Source organism: Plectropomus leopardus, chromosome 1, assembly GCF_026936395.1.
Source record: "Plectropomus leopardus strain MGB_pleo_1.0 chromosome 1, ASM2693639v1, whole genome shotgun sequence".
Taxonomy (NCBI): Eukaryota; Metazoa; Chordata; class Actinopteri; order Perciformes; family Serranidae; genus Plectropomus; species Plectropomus leopardus.
The window spans coordinates 29,842,272-29,869,921 of record NC_142176.1 but is presented as its reverse complement, the minus strand read 5'-3'; the positions used below and the strand labels follow the sequence as shown (position 1 = coordinate 29,869,921).

Genomic DNA, 27,650 nt, shown 5'->3' with positions numbered 1-27,650 from the left:
GAAGACAGTTTTTTTGTGCCCTCCTGTGTTCCTGTGCCATCTTTTCCTCATTTACCCAGCTACACACCTAAAATGATTAGAATAAAATAAAATAAAATACTATGAACACATGCAGGGGTTGACCTAATTAGTATTAGTATAATAAAATTGTAAGATTTGCATAAATTAGTCTTTGTTAATTTTTTATTACATGTTTTTAAGTTTGCTGTTATGAAATGATACATGCTATTTTATGAATATAAAATTCAGCTAAACTGATGAGAAAATTAATCATATACTATTCATTCTTATAGAAATGTACTTTCCATATATGTTCAAATTCTGAGAAAGAAAATACTCCCCTTAAGTGTGTGTGTGTGTGTGTGTGTGTGTGTGCTGTCGGTCTTCAGGGCCTGATAAGCCTTATCTGCTTCGGGATTCTCCCCATGAAGAAGCTGCGTCTCTCTCTCTGCTCCTCTGTGTTGTTCCTCGGAGTTTCTGTCCAAGGTGCTGAAATCTGCTGCTCCGGGGACGGGTCACGTGACTGCGCTTCCTCCCCCTGTGAGAACAGGATGCTGTGTGCGCGCGCGCTCGCTTGTGTGCGCGTGTATAGGCTATGCACGGGGACACCTCAGTCCTCATCATGAGCGATTCGGGCTCACGAAGAGGGTTTTTCTAAAAGGACGGCGTCAGGGTTTGCTGTGGTATGCTGGCAGCGTGGAATTAGTGCGGCTGAATGCGTAACTTTGACTCCACGTACATCCTTTTTTCTTCTTTTTAAAATTTCTTTCGCCGTTGCAGACGTTAGTGGTGAAACTGTGGATGGGCACGCGGGAGTGGACTGCTGCCCACCAAGTCTGACTGTGTTTCGGAGGTGCTGAGAAGAAGAAGAACATGTAAGAGTCCGCAGGCATCCCCGCAGATCCTTTTCGGATTCACAGCCAAAATGCAGAAAGGGATGAGACTCAATGATGGCCACATCACCTATCTGGCTCTTTTGGCGAAGAAGGACGGGACGAGGCGAGGTTGCCTGAGTAAGAAAAGCTCAGACAACACAAAATGGCATTCAAAGTGGTTCGCTTTGTTGCAGAATATGCTGTTTTATTTCGAGAACGACTCCAGCTCACGCCCCTCCGGACTGTACCTGTTGGAGGGATGTGTTTGTGACAGGGCACCGTCACCGAAACCATCTCTCTCAGCGAAGGAATGCTTAGAGAAGCAGGTAAGGTATCGATCACACGGCAGGCTCCTATAGGTGACTGACTGACGCTGTCAGTGTAATCTGTGTCTCTCTCACTGAAACTGCTGGTTGTGTTTCTTCTGGTGGTAGAAACTTGCTTTTATCACAGCGTGGCTCTTTGTGAGAGCAACATTTTGCAAGAGGAGATATTCTCCTACGCACCAAAACCGCAAACGACACAGTTGCTGTTTTTATCCCAACATCTATTTATCACGCAAACAATGTCCCAGAGATGTTCACTTGACGTTCAGTGTTACGTAATGGCGTCATTCTAACTGATTGATTGTCTCGATTCTGCACTAAAATAGCCTCACAGTCTGCCTCAAAGGTAACACATCAAACATACACTGTGGTTTTAAGTGAACACGATGTGAAACTTTGCCAAGACAGTGACTAGTTCCTTATTTCTTTCCTCACGTGCCGTATTTATAACAGCACATTTATTTTTTTACATAAGAGACTTTATTTTTGGACAAATGTTCAGGGTTTGCAGCTTATATGTAGGGAGCAAACTTAAAATAGCGTCCAAACTTTGCCAACAGCAATCAGACTGTACAATACACAACTGAACCAAAACAAAAGACAGCTGAAGTTTCGGTTTCTTCGGCTGTATAATGCTCTTGTGTTATAGATCGCTGTTGAAATGGCTTTTTATATGTACATGGTTGTATGAAAGTGTATGATGTTTGGCGTGTATAAATGTATAAGTGTACAGTTTTAATATAGGATATGATTTATTTTCTGTTCATTATGTAGGCGAAATTTCATGTATAGATAGTTTTACTTTTTTATTGTAAATTCTGCAATTATTCAGTCGTTAACCGTGAGCACGAATGTAAATAAACTCAAACTCAAACTCAGGTTGCCACCTTGCGGAGGAGAGCTGCCCCTTCCCTGTCGTTTTGACGTAGCCTATTGATTTAATTCCTTGTCTTGATATTAATAGCATCCTACCTTGGCAACTGCGTCTCCCCGGTTCGAGCGGCTTGGTTCATTTGATAGCTCTCTCATTATCATGAGACTGTTAACAGCCATGAATGGAGCCCAAACGATGTCCCTGTCACGCTTTTGTTTCTCAGTGCATCCCCCTGTTGGTTTTAATTCCCCGGGAATTTAGTGCCATGGATTAACATGTGTGAGGGCTACACAATGTCCACTGTTGTTGTTTTTATGCCGTGTGACAGGGTCAGAAATAATCTCAGGGAAAGCATGGTCTGGCGAAACAGTTTGGAAAGGTTAGGCAGGCTGCTGCTGCTGCTGCAAGGAAGCAACCTTGTGGCATAAACGCATTTAAGAGGCGGAGAAGTGGTCAAGCTGCTGTGAGCTAGGACTGCAGTCACCTTCTGAAATCTGCTCTGCCAGCTGCAGTCTCTGCTGCTTCCCCTGCAGCAGCGCACATAAAGAATTAAAGTCAAAAGTCAAAGTGATGGGTCATTTCTATCTCTTCAGTTTATGTGACAAACAGGTTGTAGCTGTTTTCGACCAATGCTATTTATATGTTGAATTAGGCAGTTATTGCCATTTTGAGTGTAAGTATGAAAGTTTTCACAGCGAATGTAGGAAAAACTAGACTTAAGGCCTCACAGACATGTTGCATGTTTTACCACACTGTAAAATCTGACAAGTTGATCTCACTTTAAAGTGATTGCCTTTAAAAGAAAAGTGCGTATAACAGGAAATCTATAAATTTATGTTTTCTTTATATCAAAGTGTTAATTTTAGGCCTATTTGAAATTTAGCTGTATATACTTAATATTGTGAAGTTGTTGCAAGCAAAAATGACAAGTGAAACGACCTTGTTCTAAGTGTTGTAAACAAAGTAAGTCTGACTTAACTTGATCATCACAAAGACGATTTTGCCTATATTGAAGTTAAGAGATCTGCGAGTTCTGTTTTCTCAACATGTTTAAGAATTTACAAATATTCTGCAACCAGCAGAACATATCTGTAAAACAATACAATTGTAAATAGTCAGTAAAACTTAAAAAGATTGGTTTAATTTAATGTCTTTTTAAAGATGCAACAATTTCACAAAAATAAGTAAATATAACTACATTTTAAGAAAAGTTAAAAATTAGATATAAAGTCGGCATAAAGTATGATTAATAGTTATATTTACTTACATTTTTCAAGTCAGTCAATTTCCTAGACTTTTTTTAAAATAAAATCAACTTGTCAGATTTTACTATTCATATACCAGAAGTGTGGACTTGAGCCGAGTGCATGACTTTGACTTGAGTCAGACTCAGATCACTCCAATGACTCATGGCATTTTTTTTTACTCCTTAAATATACTTTTTGGCATTTTTGTTTTCAACTAAGGACCCCGGGACAAGGGGCGTTGGGGCTCATGATGAGGAACTTAACCCCTTGGAATGTTTTTGAGATTTGAAAAGACAAACTAAAAAGGATGCCCGCAGTATTCTGGACTCACAGGTGCAGGTTTTTCTTCTGGAACCTGTTTAAAATAAAATAGTGTATGATTAAGATACAGCTTAAAAATGATCCAGATCTTAGATTCTGTGCTCTCGTTGAACAACACCTCAGTGTCCTGAGTCCTGCAAAAATGTCTTAACTTCTACCTGGATAAACACAAAATCCCCTACAAATATTAAGTATATCACATCTATCCCAACAACTATGTTTACTGAGTATCTGCCATGTTTCGGCATCTGTTTTTCAATAGAAATAGCATAAAAATGTAATCTATTCCAATTATGTTTGGTAATATACTTACCAAAACGATGTTTGCATATGCCAAAAAAATCAAAAAAGAAAATGACCTAAAAAAAATAATTATTTTATGTATTTCATTAATATTATTTCATATATTTTCTGTAATATAATTTTAAATATAGAGATATTATAATTGTAAATATAATTTTCTGGATATTTGCCCTATTTTTTGGATAATTTTTTTATGATCCTCCCCTCACTTTTTTAAAAACCTTTTTGGAGTTTTTTAGGTAATTTTCTTGTCATCTTCATCTTCATTTCTTGCAATTTGTGGGACATTTCTTGCCAAGTTGAAAGAAATCGAAAAAATTTGCTCAGGTCTCAAAGGGTTAAATTGTCTAGCTTCTCAGTGATGAAAATCTACTATTTTACTGCCCGTTGTCTGGTTCAGATCCCAAGCCATTCTAATATTTTACTGTATAAATTACAAATAAAGCATAGACACATGGTAAATTCATCAGGGCAGACTATTGTACAGCGGCTCTGACAGTGTCTGTGTGTGACTGCTGTACCTGCTGTCACTGTCCCTGACACTGAACTCTGCTGTCACGTCATATTCTTCAAACATTTGCCCTCTGCTCTTTGTTGGCAGAGCTGTCAGGATTAGTATCAGTGTCACCAGGAGGGCGCCATACAGATGTGTCAGCAGAATTTAGATGATTCAGAACAAGTAAATGCTTGTTTATTATACCCTGGACAATTTTTGTCCTGTAACGCAGTCCAATGTAGGTGTTTGGGGTTACAGTCCAGAGCAGGGGAAAAAGACACTGTTTTTTGTTATTTTTATTTCCAACAAGTCCTCCAATCCATAAGACCACATGTGTTCTTTCCTTCTGCTATCTAATGCAGTCCACCGGAGCATTTCCTCAATTAGTGCCCCTATCGGTGGCGGGAGATCAACAAGTCTTCTACAAGATGCAATAAGTTGTATATTAGCATTAACAACCACAGTTTTAAACACATGGTCAACACGGAAACAGTTGCATTTTCATCACAACTATGGTTACCTCCAGAAAAGGGATTATGGATTGGCTTAAAGAAGTGCGTCTGTTACAAACACAAAGTGTCACATACCTCATGTGACATAAAACGTTACGTAGTTAAAAAAAACCCCTCAATATTCACATTTGGTTTTACATGGGACACAAACGGTCGTCTTGAGGGTGAAAGTCCTGTGTTTGGTTGACACACCTTTTTTCTTCCACATGCAGAATTTTGGAGCTCGAGTTACTATGCCACCTGACTACCTCTGTTGCTCCCATAATTATTACTATGGCAACTAGAGGTCACTGCCTAACAATATTGGTCATTATAAACTGCTTGTACAAATGACTGGTGTGGTCATATTTTGATGGACAGTCTCTTTTATTGACAAGAAACATATTACAGTCATGCCAACTTTAACTGCCCTTTTATCTTCCCTTTTTTTAACCAAGTAGTTTTGCTTTATATTAACTGGGTCTTATAGCAGCAGTATGCAACGTTTAGAGCTTATTCTGAGAGTCTGGGGTGAGATTGTCTGCACACGGTTCTCACCACGGAGGATGCTTAGTTGGCAGCCAGCGGAAGAGATGTAGTCCTAGACTCAGACTCAAATCCTGGGCTCGGATTGGATTTAACAAGACGCAGACAACTATTTTGTGTAATAGGTCTTAAAATTTGGTATAAGATGTTTCTGCTACTATTTCCTGTAGTGCGGTTGCAAGTCGGCATTAAGAAGAAGAAGAAGGTGCCTGCAGTGGCAGGGCGTGTCTGTACCTCCCTGTCACGCATCCAGGGTCTGTATGGCTACTCCTCCACCTGCACGCGGGTTCATGTTGCGCGCGCCCCCGGCTGTTTACATGTTCACATTGTTAAGAGGAGCCCCGTATCGTGCAGTTTGCCTTCTCGGATTTAATATCCATTTCGGGAAAGAGCGTCACTTAATGTATCATTTGCAAACGCAAAACTGAGGAGGAGACTGCGACGTCTAACTGCAGACACATGTCACGTTTACACCCATAAAAGTAAGTGAAATGCTTTCGTTAGCTAGCTAGCCGAAGCTAACGTTAGCCTCTGAGGCGCCTCGACCACAAATACACTGGTTTATCCAGAGCTAAACAACACATGGCTACTTTATATGCAGAATTTCTGCATATAAAGTAGCCATGTGTTTTGTTGTCATCAGACTTTCGAGTGGACAACAGCTGTCTGTCAGATTCGTAGAATATTTTTTATTATATTGTGTTGGTGTCACAGTTTCATAAGTTTGATGTTATACTGTAATTTTTTTCTGAGTCATTATATTTTTGTTATTAACAGGCGAATGCTTCATGTGGGCTCATTATTATGTTTTTTTTTAATGTAACATGGTGCTAACAACATCACTTTTAACATTATTTCTCAGCCATAGATCAATTGTCTGATGGTCCAAAAATATATTTAAACAATTAGATTAATATCAGAAAGGTGCCACACTAGTTGGCAAGGGTTTGAACTAGGGACAACTAATAAGGGCAGTTCTACTTATATCCATACACATTTCTAACAGTAAGAAAAATTGCTTGAAACAAAATAACACATTAACAAAAAAAATTACACACCTTTAACAGGATCATTTATCCAAAAATAGACCATGGGAGGCCCCATGGCCCCTTACAGGAAATTAGAGTTTAACTATTTTATTGTTATGGATATGTAATTGAAGGTGGTATAAAACACAAATGTGTAATTTTCATCAGTCTTACTTTGGAGTGATGACAGTGGTGTCATTTTTGTTTAATGTAGACCTTCTTTTATTTGTATAATAGCTCTTTGAAAATGCATGATAATGACTCATACTCGGGACTTGGACTCAGGTAATGTTGACGTGACTCACACTGGGACCCCTCTTTGGTCACTCAGACTTGGACTTGAACACTGGGGACTTGGACTTGAGAGTTGGTGACTCAGCTACAACACTGGCTTGCAGTAACGGTGCTAAGTCCATAAACAGTGCTAACGATGGCAACAGTGCTGAAAGCTAACATTGTCAACCTGGGGGGTATTCCATCAGCGTAGCTTAAGAAAGCCAAGCTCACCTGAAAAAGCCCAGCTTAAACTAGCACCATCTCCCAATTAAGCAACAAGTCCTTCTACTAACTCAATCTAGCTTCATCTAATCAAGGCTGACTCAAGACAGGCTGCATAGCCTCGCTTTGTGCTCACACCCTGGTGCACACAAGAAGCCCAGAAGAATGGATGCATGAAAAGATGATCTAATAAGTCAGGAAGAAGGAAAAATTAGAGCGCTGTATTTTTCAGAGGCTGAACACACGCTACTGATGGAGCTTTATGAAGAATATAAAGCGGTATATATATATTATAGGGCGTGGGGGTGGGGTATGCTGACAGGCTAAATTCAGAAGTTATACAAGCCTACTTATATTTAATTTGTATTTGATGATAAATGAACAGACAGATAGGCTTAAGACTATGTCTGTATCAGCATAGGTAGGCTAGATAATTTCATGTGTTTAAAATGATTGTGTAGGATTACACAATATATCCTACACAATAGTATATAAAAAATAGGATATAAATAGGAATAATAGGATATAAAAAAAAGAATGGTGATTCACAGTTTTCTACTTTTCTCATGGTGATTTGAATTATGCCCAATTATAGTGCTGAGCCCTCTTCGCCAACTCACTCATGGTGTAAATTATAAACTACCACAAAGATTATAATAACCAGCATAAACCTCCATGTTCTTAAAAGACAAAGTATTGAACACTAACACTACTACTCAGTCCATCACTAGGCATGACTGGAAATGGGGCGTCCACACAACACAGCCTACAGTCTAAAATCTTTAATTTAACATTCATGTTTTGTCACATTGTGAGTATAATGTCTGGGACAACGAACGTGGGACAAAAGTAAAGGTAGGCTGTTAAACAGACCTGTCTTTTGGTATTCTTTGACATGCAGCTAAACTAAGCTTGATAGTTATCCTGCCATGGAGCACACCTGTCCGGCAGCATAAGTTACCATGGCTACTGAGTGGGGACTCACATAAGCCACATGCATGGAACAGATCTCTCACTTTAACTAGTGAGACTTATCAAAATAAACCAGGCTTTTCCTTAATCCACCTTGATGGAATACACCCCTGGAGGAAACCGGAGGGTGGTGCTACGCTTCTGCAACGACACCATCCCGACATCAGTGGTAACCGCTGTATGAGCACAGTGCAGAGCAGCAGGGATTAGCTGATCGGTGGGAAACAGTCGCAGGGACTCGCATGCACTCACTTGAACGTGTGGCTGGACAGAGTGCATAAACAAGGAACACAGAGGCTGGAATTACAGCACACGCAGAGGTAGCATGACTTTACTTTCTGCCTAGGATCTGCTCCGCTATATATTTACATATAAGCAAACAGATGAGAATAGTGTGCATTCACCTCCTTTTACCCTTTTTAAACCTGGAACATTATTGTGCTGTGTTCCTTTGACATGGAAATTTGGCAAAGAAAAAGACCTGAAAATTAGTTTAAAAAAAGGGAGATGGCTGTGTACCTGAGCAGGAAGAACAGAGCGGAGGACTGGGCAGGTCAGGAGGCTGCAGCTCTGTGGCTCTGTGATGTCAGGGCCAGACTGTGGCTGGAGTTTTGTTTTTATAAAATGGTGGGGGACCCGGGGACTTTTAAACATTGTTGAAGGGGAACGTCTGCATTTTGCATATTTATTATTTTTTTTAGAAGGACAAAATTGACAAAAGTATGGATTTTTATTATATGTGCCCTTTTTTAATGCGCCTGTAAATATGTTGGAGAGAGAGAGAGAGAGAGAGAGAGTTATTAGAAGATGATTATAAAAATTAGGGAAAAATATCTGGAAAACTATATTTCTAACAATAATTATTGTAATCGTTTGATCTATTTGATCTCTATTTGAATGTATTACTTTGTTTTTTGAACCTTTTAATTTTTTAAAAATATTTTTCTTTTCTTTTCAGGTCATTTTCTTGTAACCTATTTCTATATTTTCAAAGGAAATCAAGCTGATTTGCTCAGGTTTTAAAGAGTTAACCAAAGCTAGCAGATTATATTCATCATTTAGGTTGTTTTGAAAGTCGCTGACTAACAGATTACTTTGTTGTTTAGTTATGAGACCTTTTCGGTCACTCCCATAGCGTAAACTATTTAACGTTGCTCCCTGTCAAGCCTATTTCCTTAAAACCGTGTCAGGACAAGAGCTCTACTCTGGCGATGAAATATGGACTGAGTGACATCTATGAAAACAGCTGCTCATGCAGGCTGCTCCAGTGAATTTATTTCAGCAGTGAATTAAATGAATTCGAAAGCCTTCAATTAGCATTACACAGTCTTCTGTTCAGCACGTGTTCCTTTACATAATATGTGTCAGGAATAAATTCTCTCACTTTTGTGTGATTTGTGTGGGGGTGTGAAATTATGTGCACACATTTATAAAAAAATTTGAATATGCATTTGTACAAATATGTGCTTTACATGTGTGACAACTGCACACTTTGTAGAGTGAAATTAATCAGTGTCCATGTCTGTAAAATCTGTTGAGATTTTGTGCATGGCTTGAGGTCTGTATTTGCCTCATTGTGTCCTCCTGCATACGCCAATGTTGATCTATAAAAGGTGAAATGAGGACAGCAGGAGTAATCAATGCTCCAGGTGTCTGAAGGCATACAGATTTCCATTTGACCCTCCCCACTCTGGAAAAACAAAAAGTGACACTTGAGTCAATGAGCAGACTGCAGAGGTCATCTGAGGCAATGCTACTGTAGATTTCTAACACTGAACCTGTCACATATGCAGATTACGACACATTTCCATTGAGTGTGTCAGTAGTGTGTGTGTACATGTACTGTATGTGTGTGTCAGAGCTACAGAAGGAATAGCCGGGCGAGTGCTGGATCTTATCTGTGTGTGACAGGGAGAGGGACAATGCAGCGAATAGATGCCAAGCCAACTGCCACCTTGCAGGGCTACAGTGCTTTTTATAGCCCTCAAGCCTCAAGAAGGCAAAAGATCTCTCTCTCCCTCCCTCTCTGTCTGTCTCTCCGTTCTCATTGTATTCTTTGGAGTGTTCTACTTTTTAAATGTTCTTATTCCCTATTTAGAAGGCGAGCTACATTTAAGCCCACAGTTACTATGGCAACCCCTATTTGCATCTGAAAAAGTGCATTTGAAGGGGCCAACGAAATGTGCAACAACATGCCACGGCATTGTGCTTCACTTAGCAAGTACAGCAAATATGGGCATATGAGAAATGTGAGGTGGTGAGGGGAAGAGAGAGGGGGGCGAAGAGGAAATGCTTGCACTTATATAAACAAATATACAAATAATGGAAGGACAAAGGATGCTGATTCAACAATAGTCTACCACTTATCTCCATATTTTGTGACCTGACTGTGAGTTTAAGAATCTATTTTAGACCTCATTCAACAATGCAGTAATGGATTTCTCGTATAATCTCAAATTGTAGGTTTTTCAGTAAAGAGTTGCCAAGAGTGGCCAATGTAAAGTAATCACAGTAATTCTCAACAATATCTGCATCCAGAAAATACGCAAAGAACAAAAACCTGTGCAAGCTGGTCAATGTGTTGGAGACTACATGGATGTATCTGTGCATCAGTAGTGGTCCATTAAATCTTTGGCACCATGGAGTATCAATATTCCAAATATATTTCCAATTGCTTTGAAATGTGTAGTGTCTGTTAATGCATTTTTTTAAAAAATTTTATTATTTAAATTTTAATGAAACTCATTACACTTTCCGTTTACTCCTGATGGATCAAATTATACAGTGGAGTAACATCACCATTATATAGTTTAACAATATGTCCACCTGAGGTGTAGATCTAATTAGCCCAAAAATGAAGCAATGTCTGACTGGATAACAGACTGTGTGTTTCTTTTTCTGAGAATGATTTTTTTAAAAAAGAGATTAATACGACATATAAAATATTTTATTTTCCTATTTTGTGTACTATCAGTGCTTTATTGTAATTTCCATATTTTGTCACCTTTGTTAAATGTGCAAATCCGGTTTGAAGCAATAGAAAGCACCACCACAAAAAAGAGATATAATAATGATATTATTATTATTACACATTGGTTGTGTCTGTGGCACATCATAAACAATAAAGAAGAAAAGCTAACATCAACAAAACTCAAGAATAACCTAATAAACCTCAAAGAACAGTAATCTAAACAGGCTTTTGGGAGGAAATTTTGGAGGGACAGAACTGTGAAAGAAGCACTGTCAGCACTAATCACAAATGAGTGTACAAAAATCTGTTTTATTTAACTGTGTTTTACAGTAGTGTTTTTGTGTTCTGTAGCAGACTCTTGAAGATGTCATTTATTTCAAATCATGTACAGAATAAATTCTCGCAAATAAAAAAAAAAAACTCTTGAAGTATAAAGGTGATTAAACAATTTTAAACAGCTTTTTGGAGTTGTTACAGAGGGTCGGGTTCTTCGTGGCTCCAAACAGAGCGTGAGTGTAGCTGATGTATATAAACTGTATATTCTGACTCTGTAAGAGCAAAACGAGTGGAAAAAAACCCAATGATGGGTTTTCTAAAGCCTACTCAAAAGAAACCCATCTTTATTTAAAACAAAATTAGATCGGCCACCATTATCATAATCATTAAATGTGTTTAATCTTTTCTCTCTCCCAGGTGAAATTAAACACCTTTTGTTCATAGATTTCAGACAAGGATTTACTACGGGCCACGGTGTTTCATTCACCGAGGGATAATGTCTCTGTGGCAAAAAAATGTGGTGATGTGGAGCTAAATATAGCTGCCTAAAAGGCTTGACACACCAGCTCACAGGAAGCGGGAGATGGGAAGCACATTATTGACAAAGGCCCATTCTGCTGCTCATCAGGAAATATGGAACATTACTCTCCTTCACAAGTGATTTGCTCTTGGCATTTCGGAGGGATAAAAAATCCAATATATTGGATTTGTGGGGGTCTATTTACAATGCATCAGTGTTATATAATTTGATGTGTTTCCACCACAAATAGGTTGTCTGTGCTGTTATTGCAATGACCACCACTTTGTAGATTTGAGGATTTGATCTGATGAGCTTATTAAAAAACAATTCCACATTTTCCATAATTGGCGTAACTGGACCTTTAAGGCTGTAGGGTCACTGGAGATAATTGGCTGGGGAGGTAAAAACAAGTGAGGATGTAGAGGTGCTTGTGTCACTAAAACACAGCTAAATCATTGGGACAAAAAAAACCAAAATGTGGCGTCGGTGGAGAGGCTTCCTCCAATTCAGAGGTGAGTTGCCAGGTTACAGGCAGAATACACAGAGGCTTTATAATGAATCTTTCACGACGTTTCCCTCAGGATCTCTCTCTCCCACTCATTCACACACATGGACATGCATCTGTGTATACATGCAACTTCAAATTCAACAAGATGAAGGTTTAGGAAAAAGCCGTCCAGTGAAGAAAAATCATGCAGAGTTTTCCAATGCATAGGTTAAAAACTAAAACCCTTTGAGTGCTAAACGAATACTACGTGTTGATGCTGTCTCTTGTTCTTTTTCAGTACTACTTTATCGTCACGTTTAATCATGACAACCAGAAGGCTTTGGAGCTGCGCACAGAGGACGTCAAAGACTGTGACGAGTGGGTGGCTGCCATCACACAGGCCAGGTACCTCTCACACATGACCTCTCACCAACATACACACATTCAGCTGAGGTTCAGTCTGAGGATTTGCTGAGTATGTGTGTGTGTGTGTGTGTGTGTGTGTGTGTGTGTGTGTGTGTGTGTGTGTGTGTGTGTGTGTGTGTGTGTGTGTGTGTGTGTGTGTGTGTGTGTGTCCTGTCCATATGAAATTTTAACAGTTTTTAAAGCCTTTGGGACTGAAAAATTGTACCAAGATTAGCGTGTAACTTACCAATTGTTTGGGAGTCATCAAAATCACCAAAACTGGAGATACAAGGTTTCCTGTGAGTTAGAGGAGGCTACAGAGAACCCCATCGTCATCACGCCGAGCAGCGCAGAACACGGCTTTACAGCCTCTGAGGGGTGTTGTCATGATTGTAATGCATGTTTTATCCTAGCAATAGATTTTTACTTCTTGTGATTACATTTAGGCTTCAAAAATCCCGAAAGTTGTGTTCATATGTGAAGATTATCTTTCTGAATAGAACAAGTATCATGAACGTTTGTTTACCACAGAGTTTATTTTCGGCAATACTAATCCAAAATCCGGGGGAACCAAGGCAACGTTAGCTTCTAGTTTGGCCTACAAAAAATCTCACCCCAGGGGGAGCTAGCTTATTAGCTACTCATCTGCAGCACATTTAGGCAGCATGCTAATGTACCTGCAAATATCACACAGGTGTGGTTAGAAGCTGGTGTGGTCCTCAGTACCACTGACAGCACGCTGTCTGCCCAGGACATGTAAGCTACAGCAGTTGGATGCTTTGTCTTGTCTTCTGAAAAAATACTACCAGTACTTTGACACTATTTTTGTCAAAAAATAGGGATGCTTGAATATGATTTCAAGTACACTTGTGACTAACAGATTACTTTGTTGTTTAGTTATGAGACCTTTTCGGTCACTCCCATAGCGTAATGTGATCCACTGTCCTCAGGCACAGCATTTCTTTGAGCTAAATGAATGTTGGCGTTCTGATGTTTAGGTAATGTTTACTAAGGTCCTCTCCTTAGTTTAGCGTGCTAGTATGCTTACATTTCAGCTACTTGTATAGTACAAGTATAGGACTAAAAAAAGACTCAATAGATGATGATTCATCCCCTTGAACCCTCAAATGTTTAACAACTTGATAGCCTTTTTTCTTGATATTTTCTTTTTTTCTTTTATTTCTTTTAATGGTGGACATTGTCAACCCCACAACCCTGCTGCTAGTCTGGCTAAAAAACAAATTTGTATTAGCTTCAAAAGTCACATTTAGCTGACTGCTAAGGGCTGCAACAGAATGTTACCAACCACAATAGTAATTTGATAATTTGGTATCCCTGTCCTCTTCAATATATTCTTCCAGGCATCAGCTTGTCACCTGACAGAGAGAATCTCAGAGAATAGAGTTGCAGAAGTTTGTCAATTCAGACACACATTAACTCTCCCACCATACTTCTCTGCTGTAAAATGATTTAAGATTCAGAGACAAAAGAGGGTCATGAAAGCCAAGCGATACAATCACTCTAAAAATGTCAGCAGTGTGCATTTGTCTGGTGAAAGGTCAATTGATTGGACTTATTGAAGATGACATTGATTAGTGTTCAGTCAAGGCAGCAGCACTTGCTGTACAGGAGTTGACCTGTAAGCATGTAATACTCAGCAGGGCTGTGAAAGTCTGTGTTTACACATCATCACATTGCTTTTATAGAGGTTTCTGGTGTCTGGATAATGCTTTGAATGTATTTTTTTTACTACTCATTTAATTCAGCACATTTTCACTTTAAGGCTGTTTTGCAATGTTGAATCAAATTAAACTAAAACCCTTTGTTGAACTGGATAATGCTCAGAATAATCGCTTATGCAGAGGCAGGCTTTACACATGGTTTGCTAAGCCTGCAAGTATTTGAAGAATCGGTTGCATAAGTGCCTGCGCTCGGTGCGGACGTAAGGTCTGTGGTTCAAATCTATGCTGATCAGAGGGCTGCTTCTGCTTTGATAAATCTATGGAGAGCCCATGAAACATGCGTTAATGAGGTACTTACAATGTCTGTGTGTGTGTCTGTATAGTTACAGGAACCTGGCGACAGAGCATGAGAGCCTCATGCAGAAGTATCTCCATCTACTTCAAATAGTGGAGACGGAGAAAACGGTTGCCAAGCAACTTCGACAACAGATAGAGGATGGGGAAATCGAGATAGAGCGGCTAAAATCAGAGGTAACTTGCCTTGTAATTTCATGCTAGTAATACCTGTGAGTCTGTGTTTTGTGTTACTGTGTGGCACACAGTGGAGACAGAGGGAGAGAAGATGGCAGTGAAAGTAGTAGTCCGGCACTGAGTAGAAAGACCGAAAGGGCAGTGGACAAAGGTCACGACCCAGATTCTAACCATAAGGTTGTGAGTTCATGGCGAGCGATGCATCTTGCAGCGCCTCCGTGTTGTCCTTGTTTGAGACTCCGAAATACTGTTGAGTGTTCTGTATCCTAATTATTCAGTCTAAACTAGATCAAATGCACCTCTCTTTAATGTGCTAATGGTTGGCTCCAATTGAATCGAATGTTTTCAATATGCATGAATCAGCTTCTATTGTACCTGATACTGCAGCCTGCAACACAAAATGATAATCAACTGTCTCACTTTTCTAAAACGTGTAGAAGCAATGGATTTTGGTTTGTTTTGTCTATTTCAGTCCTTTATTAAAAGCTTTTCTCCTCTGATCTATTCTTATTCATACACTCTGTCAGTCTAATGGAGTAAATGAAACAGGGCTGAATAAAATAAAATAAAACATTTTGATGCAGCTGGTACAGTTTGTTTATATGTGATTTATTTGAAACCAGCTAATGGACAGTACAGTTGAACAAAAAAAAAAACAAGTTAAAAAAAAACAACCATTGAACCACCACGGGTATAGCTTTACACAGTGTAAAGTACTCGTCTTTGTCCACTCGGTCAATACAATGTCTCATATGTGCTGAATTCCAGATCGCTGGCCTGCTCAAGGACAATGAAAAGATCCAGTCAAATCCAGAGGTACCTCCCAGTGAAGACGACACAGAGATCAAGAAGATTAAAAAGGTGAGATCTGACGACTTTCGTGCTTTGCAGTTTTAAAGGAGAAAGCGTGACTCACTCTTTTTTTCTTTATCAAGAAAAATTAAAGCAGCAGTGCTAAGACCAAATTGAGAGGGGGACAAGGAGGGAGGGCAAGTTTGATCGGTTCCAGCAGGGATACGTATGCTTTCTGAAATAGTTTTTTTAAACGCTACATCATCTCTTGGCACCTGCGGGTTTTATTTTTAACCTTCATTTATTCAGGGAAGCTCACACTCGCTTTCACAGCAGGGAGCTCCTCATCCACTACAACCACCACCTTGTTCTGTCTTCAGCTCGCCTAAAGCAGCTGCCTGCTCCTTAATATAGCTGGAGAGTTTGGAAAGTTTTGGAGAGCCAGTTACTTTAAAGTTTTGAGAACTTACGTGACATTCGTACAGATAATTATCACCTGATTCTGCACTTCCTGTTAGCTGTACAGAGTGTTTTAGGCTGGATTGCATCAAGTAGGATCATTTTTTAACCTGATTTACGTTTAAATTCTATTGTACCACACTTTAAAACTTGCTTAAATCAATAAAGCTTAAATTAAATTTAAACCTTTCTTTAAATGTCAGATTAGTTTTTTTTTCTTTAAACCTACATTAAATTTAATTCTGTTGCACCAAAACTTTAAACTCGAATTTAAACAGTGATCCTTGGTTAACGTTACTCCTACAGTTAAACATTTTAACTTTTACAGTGCCTGCCTTTTTTAGCTGATTGAGCAAAATAATCAAGTTTCTTGAAGGAAGTCAACTTACTGACTTTTATGAAGATAATGAATTTTTGTCAAAATACAGGTTCACCAAGGAAACTGTTTTGAAGACGAACAGGAAGATTGGGCAACCAACATAGCAGCGACAGACAGAAATGTTGTTTTCTGTTTTGTTACTAAAAATCTTCTATGATTTGACAATGTCATTTTATTAATTCGGCCAACAGGTTTTTCTCAAAGGATGAGAAATTTTAGCCTCTCTACCGAGCCTCATGAGTCATGAATCTAGGAACTTTGGAGCTAGCTAGCAAAAATGTAACAGCAGCTGTTTAGAAAGTTACACCCCCCCATGTCTCTTTTATATTTACGAGGGGCATACAACAAGCTGATTATGTATGTAAATATTTGTTAATTAATTTATTAATTAAGTAAAATCTGACACTTGTCTCTATTGATTAAATTCTGTTTAAATAATTAAACCTAACTTTCCTAAAGCAAGATTAATTTTTAATGTTGCAACAGAGCTGTGCTTGATTTTATATCTGTAGCAATTATTTTAAACCTAGTTTTACTAAACTCTGGTTAAAGCTAATCTTAGATTAAAATAATCCCTGTTTGTGCTACCCATCCTCTCAGTTCAGTGTTTCGGATTTAGCTGGCCCACAACTTTTCTGTTATGGTTCACTCTCTATGCTCTCAGTGCCGTTTCCAGTTGCAGCAGGTAGCTGATTCACACACTCACTAACAAACAGCAGACAGACAAAGATAGCAACGAGGTGGTGCAACCTCGACCAGTTAAAGAGGTAGCCCACATTGTTCTCAGGAGTTAGTGTAGTCCAAAATAAAATTTAAAAGGGAAGGAAAATTGGACTCATATTTGTAAACAGGCAAGTTTTGGTGGCAACACTGGAAATTTCTCTCGTGTTAACACAGTTAAGCCCCAAACCAGGGGTAGCTTTAGCTTGTCGTCATAGCAGTGACTGGTGCTGAGGTTGTTACTTAAAAAAAAGTAATGTATTACACATTAGGCTACTTGTTACTTGTAAAAATAAGACCACTAGTTACATTACTTTTACATCACTCAACAACCTTAGATGAGCCTTAGACGCATTATGATGTAATGGCGAGTTAACAATATAACAATGGCTCCAGTATGTAGGATTTAGGGGTAGCTATTGGCAGAAATGGTTTTCTTAGCAATGATTTCATTAGTTTATAAATGACCTGAAACCAGGAACTGTTGTGTTTTCATTACCTCAGAATGAGCCCTTTACATCTAAAAATGTCAACAAAATAAACAAAATATTTTATTGACAAAATAACAATATTTGTCTTAAATACAGTAGTTAATGGAATACTAAAAAGTGATGTGACTCTATTGGATTCCACTCCCCCCGACCTTATTTTAGATAAAATACTGTACACATGATGACATCAGTGTATTATAGCCCTAACTATTGTCAGGAAAACAATACTACTACATAAGAAAAACAGGAAAAAGGTAAATATTTCACAATAGTTAAATCCCCTAACACAACAGATATCACTGGAAAAACAATCAGCTCTACAGTAAAAAAAAACTGAACAATTCGAAAAAAACATATTCAACAATTCTCATCTCCATCACATTACCGGTGAGCTGATGCCACAATACATTTATAAATGTAAACACAACTGTGTAGCTGTGGAAGTTAATGGAATAAAAGGAAGGGAAAAGAGAAAGAGAGTTTAAAAGAAAAAAAGTGTGCGTGGGTAGACACGCGTACAAAGAATTAGTAACGCCAAAACAAACTCATCCTGCATTGTCATGAAATGTAACTAAACTCAAGCAATCAACACTCTATTTGTTTACTTGTTTGTTTGTTTATTACTTTTTAAAGCATTTTTATGTTTTTAATTGTTGTTGTTTTGTTGTTGTTTTCTTATGTCTATCCAATATTCAACCCCATAATACTGCTTTGTTGTATTTGGTTATATGAATGCACTAAATGGTGAATAAAGGGTTTAAAAAAATCATGGCCATCCAGAGAAAATTAGACATCTCTAACCTTTCCCTAAAGGTGTAGTATAAGTTGTAGGACTAAATATAGAAAAGAAAATAAGTACTTAATACACTAAACCCCTTCCAAAATCTACTGGATTACCTCAGTATAGTCACAAATGCTGCATTCACGCACACATGCAAACAAAGGTAGCTTAACTTTTGTGCGCTAACCTTTTTTTATCACAGGTGCAGAGTTTCCTGCGAGGTTGGATTTGCCGCAGGAAATGGAAAACCATCATCCAGGACTACATCCGTTCACCCCATGCCGAGAGCATGAGAAAGAGGAACCAGGTGGTGTTTAGCATGCTGGAGGCCGAAGCCGAATACGTCCAGCAACTCCACATCCTGGTCAACAACTTCCTGCGGCCGCTCCGCATGGCTGCCAGCTCCAAGAAGCCGCCCATCACTCATGATGATGTCAGCAGCATCTTCCTTAACAGGTGGTGAGACTGGTCGTGATAGTGGTGTGACTTGGCACAGTGGGAGCTGCCAACAGTTGTGAACAAGAGAGGGAAAAAACAATAGCTCATGACGACCATTTTGCTTATTTGTTTTACCAGTGAGACCATCATGTTCCTCCATCAGATCTTCTACCAGGGCCTGAAGGCACGGATAGCCAGCTGGCCAACACTGGTGCTGGGTAAGAGACACAGAGATTACCCCTCAGTGACCCATACAGTACAACATTGGACCTGTTTTTGCTGAGATCTGAAAGGGTCAGTTGAATCCAAAACATCAAATGAAAAAAGATATTGTAGGTTTTTTAGATATCGTCCTGTGAGACTTTTGCCACCAACCCAGTAACTATAATGAAGGATGGCTAGTGGCACTTAAAGCGTCTAAAACATCACAAACAATGTCCTCTTTTCCTTACATGATTCACACTGTAAATAACATAATTATTTTGCACTCATGTACAACCTGTTTCATCGTTTAAATTAAGGTGTAAGGATTTCACAGGTCAAGATTAATTCAGATCAGTAAAAAAACACATACCCGCTTTTTGAATTAAAGAATTTTCAGGAAGTTTTGCTAACATAGAGCAACTGACTCTTTTTCATGAAGAATGATTTAAAGGAGCAGTGTGTAGGATTTAGGGGGATGTAGGGGCATCTGGTGGTGAGGAATACAGAGTGCAGCCTACTGAGACATCTTAAATTCCTTAAGTGTTGATTGTTTGGGAGTTTTTTACCAGGAATCAAATTATCTGCAGAGTTCTCTTCCTCTCTGAAAAAAACAATTTTGCATTAAAAATCAGTAAGTTTCACTGCTATTTAGCCCATTATGAAGGGGTTTCTAACTATACTTGCCGATGCAAAGACACGAATGGCCCTATCTGTCTTGATTTGTCTGCTCCAGGCTACTGTAGAAGCACGTCAGACTCCATAGACAGGAACCTGCTCCCTATGTAGATATAAATGGCTCATTCTAAGGTGATGAAAACACAACAATTCTTATTTTCAGATGATTATACACTTATAAAACTCATCATACGTATTATATTATATTCAATTTTTGCCAGTATATCCCTCTAAACCCTACACACTGGACCTTTAAACAAAAAAACTTGTGTTTTTAGCTTCTGCTCATTGGTTGTTTATGTTTCCGTGGGTTATCTTTGTTAGATAAAATATTCTATGATCAGTACACACGACTTAACATTATGAATGAATAAAAAAAAACAACTCATTTTATACTCATGTAGATTTCTTTTTTTTTGTCTACAGCTGACCTGTTTGACATATTGCTGCCCATGTTGAACATCTACCAGGAGTTTGTGAGGAACCACCAGTACAGCCTGCAAATCCTCGCCCACTGCAAACAGAACAGAGACTTTGACAAGCTGCTGAAGCAGTACGAGTCCAAGCCTGACTGTGAGGAGAGGACACTGGAGACCTTCCTCACTTACCCCATGTTTCAGGTAAGATTCCAGATTCCAGTATAGATAACTGCTGTATTATTAGTGCATCTTTTTTTCAGTGCATACATGAAACGTTTCTTCGCCTTGCAATCCAGAACCTTCCTACAAAATCTGATGCGACAGCTGTTTTTTTTATTTTTATTTTTTATTTCTGACTTTTTATTAGGTTAAACCAACAACTGTAATGATTTTAAAAATTGCACAGTGCCAAAATGCCTCATACCTCCATGTTTTGCCAAAATCACACAGTGTTGTCTCACATATCAATTATGAGTTAGACCTTTATTATAGCATAAGGCAAATTCCTTTAGTTTGTATGCATAGTTGTATTTGTTTGTTGTTGATGAGATTGATGGAAGCCGCATGTAATTTAGACACATGGTCATTTGACAGGCCGAAAAATTCTGGAAGCTGGCGTGTAAGTATAAAAATGTTGTCAGTTAAATGTGGTGCCCCCATCAGGGCAACAGGTGTAACTTTCAAAAACACCAAGATGCATCAATGCAATATCTTTGCAACTTTTATATAATTCACTAATGTAAAAAAAAAGATTAAATTATGGACTTGCCTATATTAGGCAATCAATGTATTATTTGTGTGAAAAAAGAATAATTTCAAGTTTTTAACAACCATTATGAAATGTCACCATAGAAATTTTGTGATGAAATGAACAACTTGTCCTTTGTTTCCTGATCATCAGTAATGACATGATGTGCAAACAGTTGTAGCACTTTTGCACAACAGTCTGTGCTCAAATGAACTGAAGTTTTCATAGCTACATCAACAGCAGAACAGTGACGCTGAGAGACAGTTTTCAAGACATAAAAGTAGACATTGTGGTAATAAAGTGTTTCATGGTGAAAGTGTCAGTATCATTAATTCTCTGGTTAAAGAGATAATCTTCCTGCCTCTCACTCAAACTCTGGATGGGCATCATGACCAACTTATTACCAGTCCAAGGCCATTTGAGTCAAGCTGCTTGACACTGTTTTTTAAAAAATATTGAAATCTCTCGATCCTTAAAAAAGTCTGAAGTGCACAATTTAACACTAAAAGATCAAAGATACCAGTTTCAGGAAGTGTTGAAATATCAATCTCTCTCTTTCTTTTTCAGATTCCTCGTTACATCCTAACGCTGCATGAGTTGCTGGCTCACACTCCCCATGAGCATGTGGAGAGAAACAGTTTAGACTATGCCAAGTCGAAACTGGAGGAACTTTCCAGGTAGATCTGCTGTCTGTTAGTCAAGCAAATGAAAATAAAATGAACATTTTACTTTGGTATTTGTTACAACTTAAAGAGTATGAATGATTGGATTCAGAGATGTGTATCAGACTGATATAGTGATTTTGTTAAGGGAGGCTCTACTATCACTGAATTGAACAAACAACTTTAACTGTGAAGTACATGTATTTATGTTGTCCTTTCAGAATTATGCATGATGAGGTGAGCGAGACGGAGAACATCAGGAAGAACCTCGCTATAGAGCGGATGATTGTGGAAGGCTGTGAAGTGCTGCTGGACACCAGTCAGACATTTGTTAGGCAAGGTAAGTAAGAGGAGTTGTGAATGTTTATTTTTTGTTATGTCACTCTGATTGCTGACTTAATGGTCAGTACAGACAATTGTAGTAAATGAAGACCGAAGCTCATTCATTTATTTAAATGTTTAGTTTATCTAATTAAGGAGGCCACATCAAAACCCATAATACTTAAAGAAAAACACACAACCAGCTCTGGGCAATTTACTTGGAAACTGTAAATGATTACTTATTGCACATTATACTCGATGAAGAAGTAATTACTAATGACTGTACTAATTAGCCAACTGCGAAAGTAACTATGTTACTCACTGTTACTCAGCCTATCTCTATCAAAGGCGCTTCTAAAAAACTCCAAATCCCCAACACAGAACTTTTGGTGGTAGAAATTAGAAAGAGAGATGTTGGAGTTTAACTAGTGCTACAATATGGAGGGAACAATTGACCATCCAGCAGCTGGCTTAGCCTTCGTGACTGTACACAGTTTTGCTTTTTCTACTACAACCACCACCTGTATGACAATGCAGAAGGAAGTGTGCATCCACCCTAGCTGACCTAGCACCACTGAGCTAGCTAACATGACAGCTCAGCTGGGGAGGCAACCATCTTGAGCTGTGACAAGCAAAAACCACTCCTCCATGAGTAGATGCACTCTTCCTTCTGCACAGTGCTATGGTCTGTGGGTGTAGTTCAGTAGAGAGAAAATAGTTCCTACGTGAAACTGCTCCCAACAAGGTCTGTGGATTATCTTGAGTTACTGCATCTGGAAAGAAACATCACTGTTGATCACAAACCGAGTGCCATCTAGTTCCATTATATTCCATTATTATATACATATACTGTATATATATTAGAGAGGATATATATTACATGTACTGTAAAGTCATGTGTTATCCAACGCTGCATGCAACAAAGCCGGGTTTAAAAGGAAAATATTATTGATATTATGACCTTTGATTTTCTTTTGGAAGCCATTAAAACCATAAGGAGTCATTATGACAGTGTTGTCATGGAGAATGTTTCATGAGTGAGCAAAGAGTATGACTTCAAGTCAAAACACAAATGCACAAATATGTACTCTTATATGAAATTGAAGAGTGATAAGCATCATCACCTGTGATGGACTTTGTCATCCTACACAGTGTCAAATGTGAAAAACAACACGCCTGAGGGGTCGCTGTCATAAAAAGCAGAAATGTATTACAATTAAATATTAATCCTCAGACATACCTTAACCCACTAAAACCTGGGCAAATTTTCTTAATTCTATTTCAAAAACATGGAAAGAAGGCAATGAGCAGTTTAACAAGAAATAGCCCTAAAATTAGCAAGAAATGAGTAGCCCAAATAGTTGCAATAAAGTTCCCTGAAAATAAGCCAAAAAAAAGAAGCAGACCTCAAGAGAGTTTTTTTTTTTTTCGTTTTTTCTGTAACATAATTTTGATATAATATTATGAATATAGTTTTCTGGACATTTTCCTTTGTTTTTGGATAATATCTAATGATCCCACCAGCTAATTTTCACATCAATCCAGCGCAAGAAAACTGATGTTGATCCAGGTGTTAAAGGGTTAAACCATTTCTTCGCACATCTCTACTGCGTCTTTTTTGTCGTGGTGCATCACATGTACTCTCTCTCAGATGTTTCACACCTTCCACCATCTCTGCATTGATTACTGATGCACAAACACATGCCTGATTTGTATTTCACTGTATCTGCTATCTACAAACAGAAATCTAAATGTTTACACACACACAAAGTTTACTCCTGAAATTAACAGACTTAGTAGGAGCAAATGTTTTTTTACATATGTCTTTAAACTTTACACCTGATAGTATGAGTGTCAACAATGTGGTACAGGAAAAGCTGGGTATCGTTTAATTATTTCCACTAAAAAAAAGCTCCAAAAGATTAAAAACCAATTATAAGATCAAGGTCAAAGTCAAATTTGATGTGTTCTCTTTCGTGTGTGTGTGTGTGTGTGTGTGTGTGTGTGCGTGCGTGCGTGCGTGCGTGCGTGCGTGCGTGCGTGCGTGCTTGTTTGTGTGATGCTGACACTCCACAGGGTCTCTGATCCAGGTGCCGATGAGTGAGAAAGGGAAGATTACTAGAGGCCGACTGGGCTCTCTGTCACTGAAGAAAGAAGGCGAGAGACAATGTTTCCTCTTCTCCAAACATCTCATCATCTGTACACGCGGCTCCGGGGGAAAACTTCACATCACAAAGGTACAATAGGATTCTAATCAAAGACAACAAAATAAATTGAGATAAATTTATCTTCAATTACCCCACAAAACAGATCAAACTTCAAAAAAATGGTGGGAGCTAATTCAAGCAATTTAGGAGTTTTGAATTCACAATTTCCATGATTGAGTTCTTACATTTTGCCCAACTGTTAAGCAGTATCAGCTCTTTATATGTAATCCCAAAACAGTCTTAAAATTTTGTCAGTTATTGGTGTGTTTTAAGTATGTATTTACATTAGCAAGCACACAGTATAATATACAGATAAACAGGAGCTGTATCATTTGTAAATAAAAGTACACACACAAGGCACTGACCAACATGTGATGTAGCTTGTTAATCACCACTTATATTATAATATACATAGGATATTAATCATTTAGTTTATCTTCTTTTTGCCAGAAAATATTTTAATCACATGTGATTAAAACACAGTGTTAGCCCACAGTTTTAATGGTCCTTATGAAGACATTCACAAAGTCTATACCCTTTCAACAGCACTTTTTTCTTTAAACTATACAGAAGCCTCCACTGTCTGTTAGCTGCTAACAAACTGCGTGTGACCTTGTGACCTTTCAACCCTGTCACAGAATGGAGTGGTTTCGCTCATAGACTGCACACTGATGGAGGAGACAGAGGGGACGGATGATGAGTGTAAGTTACAGTATAATCAGAAGTTTCTTAATATACATATAGAAGTTTATGTGTGCTGTATGCTGCAGTAAAGATAGAGCTGTGCAGTTTTTCTGTTATTGTATTGTAGCTCTTTAACCCTTGAAACCTGGATGGACACCACATTTCATGTGCTGTATTCAGATATCATTTTGCAAGTATTTAAACCTTTGAAACCTGAGCAAAGCGGTTTGATTTCTTTCAAAAACATGTTAAAAAAGGCTTGCAAATTTCAAGAAATTTGTACATTTACTTTTTTTTAAAAGCTAGGAAAAAATTCCAGAGAAGTACATCTTAAATTATCATAATTAATATTTTCAAAACTACCCATATAGAAATATATATAGAAATTTTAAGCATTTTTCAGGTCATTTTCTTGTACTTTTTTTTTTTTTTTAACCGATTTCTTGCTGATTTCTGGGCCAATTCCTCTGAAGTAGCTTACTGCCTTCTTCCAAGTCAAACCACTTTCAAGTCAAAGTGGTTTCAAAGGGTTAAACTATTGGACTTGGCATCACCTCCTCTGAATCATCGCAAACGTTACCAAAGACAAACCTGCTGCAAACTGAAAAGGAAAAGGTTACTGCTCTCTGCAAGCAGTCACTCCCACAGTAACTGTTGTGTTGGGGATAGCTTAAAGTGAGCACTAACAATGAATCAGTACAATAAAACTGCAGATAAATAACATGTTACGTTGTTTTTCTGATGAGTAAAGTTATTTCATTGGAGCAAATTTTATGCAAATGACTATTCTCCATAATAACTCTGTTTACATGACTATCCAGGGAGCGCTGTAGACTTCTGTTCTACCAGGATATTGTTTCTTGACTCACCACCATCAAATTGAAACAAAACATTCACTTTCATAATTGTTGAATGGTTGAAACACTGTTGGTTGCACATGATTTAATCAAGAAAACAGCAAAGAATCAGTGAGAACAGTGAGAGTTGTGCTTTTATGCCACTCTTTCTAAACCAGAGGCAGTAGATGGAAAACACATATCTGCTGCCTTTAGATGAATGTAGAGATTTAATCTTCAAAGGAGAAGCCTGTCATACACAGTGCTAAGGCAGATTTTTTAACTGGTAACACTCAGTCATTCGTAGCTCAATGTGGAAAACTTTACTGACATTATTTATACACTTACAAAATACACTTTAATTTCTAAGGTTGACCTTCATAGTGAGGACTGAAGACCACCAAAACCTCAACTGGACTCTTTGTTACAGAACTTATTGATATTTCTTCTCTCTTGTGCTGTAATTTTTTCTTAATTTTCAGGCAGATGTATAAATCAATCTTAAATACTAGTATAATTATAAATGTCACAAATATGAGTGAACTAAAGTATATTTCTATTTCCTTGTAACTTCCTCATTGTTCTTACAGTGCATTGGCTCAGTATATTTCATTGTTCCTTGTTCCAGTAAAATTACGGTTTTTGAATTTGTGTCTTGCAGCCAAAGGGGAGCGGAGTGGCCAGGACACAGAGCATCTGGACTTTAAAGTGATGGTGGAGCCCAAAGATGTCCAGCCCTACACCGTCATCCTGGTGGCTTCATCCCGCCAGGAGAAGTCAGCGTGGACAAGTGACATCAGCCAGGTACGTGTCCTCACCTGTGTGATCAACAAACTAAAAATGTTCCAAATGAACACACAGCAGGATAGTGAGCATTGATTTGACTTAAGCATGTCATGGGATGAGCAGTCTTCAGTTAAGAAAGAGTCGGAGAGTGAAATTGAACTTGTATAATTAGAGGTAAGACTGTAGACTGCAAACATCTGATGCTTGCTCAATAGACATACATTTTGGGACAGAACGTAATCATTAAAAAGATTAAGACAGAGCAACTCCTATGGCTGTTGGGGGTAGGAAGCTGATTCGTCAACAGGCTGGTGAACTCACTCACCCTCTGTCTGTCTGCTTGCTTTACAGTGCATCGACAACATCCGCTGCAATGGTCTGATGATGAACGCCTTCGAGGAAAACAGTAAAGTCACTGTGCCGCAGATGATTAAGTGAGAGTCTGACACCACGTAGAAATGCTTATACATTATACATGCACAAACAGAGATTGGCATTGCCATCACATAAATACATGAATAATGCATGAACATGTGTGCCCAAACTCACGCACGTTTGTGCCTCTGTACTCGCAAGGGCTCTCAATAGCATCACATATTCCCCCTGCTCTAACCTTAACTGTCACAACTATGTGCCTAAACTCAACCCTTTGACCCCTGACCCTTCAACAGTCATTCAACCCTTTAAAAACCTGAGCAAACCTGCATGATGCAAAAAGCAATTTAACGACGTGGCCCAAAAAAAATGAAAAAGTTACAAGAAAACTACCTGAAAATTAAAAAAAAAAAACAAAACAAAAAGAAACAAGAAAATGACCTTAAAAAGTGCTGAGATTTAAAAAAAAAAAAAAAAGTTTAAAATATACATATATATCTATATCTATATCTATCTATCCATCTATCTATATCTATCTATCTGTCTATATGTATGTATTTTTTAAAACAATTTTAAATATAAAATATAATTACAGATATACTTTTCTGGACATTTTCCCTATGTTTGTATGATTTCCAAATAATCCTCCCCTCTTTTTTCAAACAAATTTTTAAGTAATTTTCTTGTCACCTTTTACTTTTTTTTTCAATTTTTGATGTGTCTCTTGCCAAGTTGGTCATTGCCTTTTTTACCGACGTTTTTAAAATAAATCAAACCGTTTTGCTGAGGTTTTAAAGGTGTCTGAACGCAGCACAAGAAAACTA

At 38.2% G+C, this 27,650-nt stretch overlaps 1 protein-coding gene across 1 annotated transcript in view; it reads left to right on the top strand.

Annotated features, from left to right (window-relative positions):
* The first annotated feature begins 567 nt into the window (after nucleotides 1–567).
* Nucleotides 568–27,650, top strand: part of LOC121942768 (ras-specific guanine nucleotide-releasing factor 1-like) — a 43,737-nt gene continuing 16,654 nt past the window's right edge. The window contains exons 1-13 of the mRNA XM_042486020.2: nucleotides 568–1,201; nucleotides 12,530–12,636; nucleotides 14,702–14,849; nucleotides 15,618–15,710; nucleotides 18,674–18,927; nucleotides 19,048–19,127; nucleotides 20,215–20,408; nucleotides 21,523–21,632; nucleotides 21,839–21,957; nucleotides 24,015–24,175; nucleotides 24,784–24,847; nucleotides 26,327–26,469; nucleotides 26,803–26,885. Coding sequence (XP_042341954.2) covers nucleotides 926–1,201; nucleotides 12,530–12,636; nucleotides 14,702–14,849; nucleotides 15,618–15,710; nucleotides 18,674–18,927; nucleotides 19,048–19,127; nucleotides 20,215–20,408; nucleotides 21,523–21,632; nucleotides 21,839–21,957; nucleotides 24,015–24,175; nucleotides 24,784–24,847; nucleotides 26,327–26,469; nucleotides 26,803–26,885 — 1,832 coding nt within the window. The 5' untranslated portion in view covers nucleotides 568–925. The remainder of the gene's footprint in view (nucleotides 1,202–12,529; nucleotides 12,637–14,701; nucleotides 14,850–15,617; nucleotides 15,711–18,673; nucleotides 18,928–19,047; nucleotides 19,128–20,214; nucleotides 20,409–21,522; nucleotides 21,633–21,838; nucleotides 21,958–24,014; nucleotides 24,176–24,783; nucleotides 24,848–26,326; nucleotides 26,470–26,802; nucleotides 26,886–27,650) is intronic.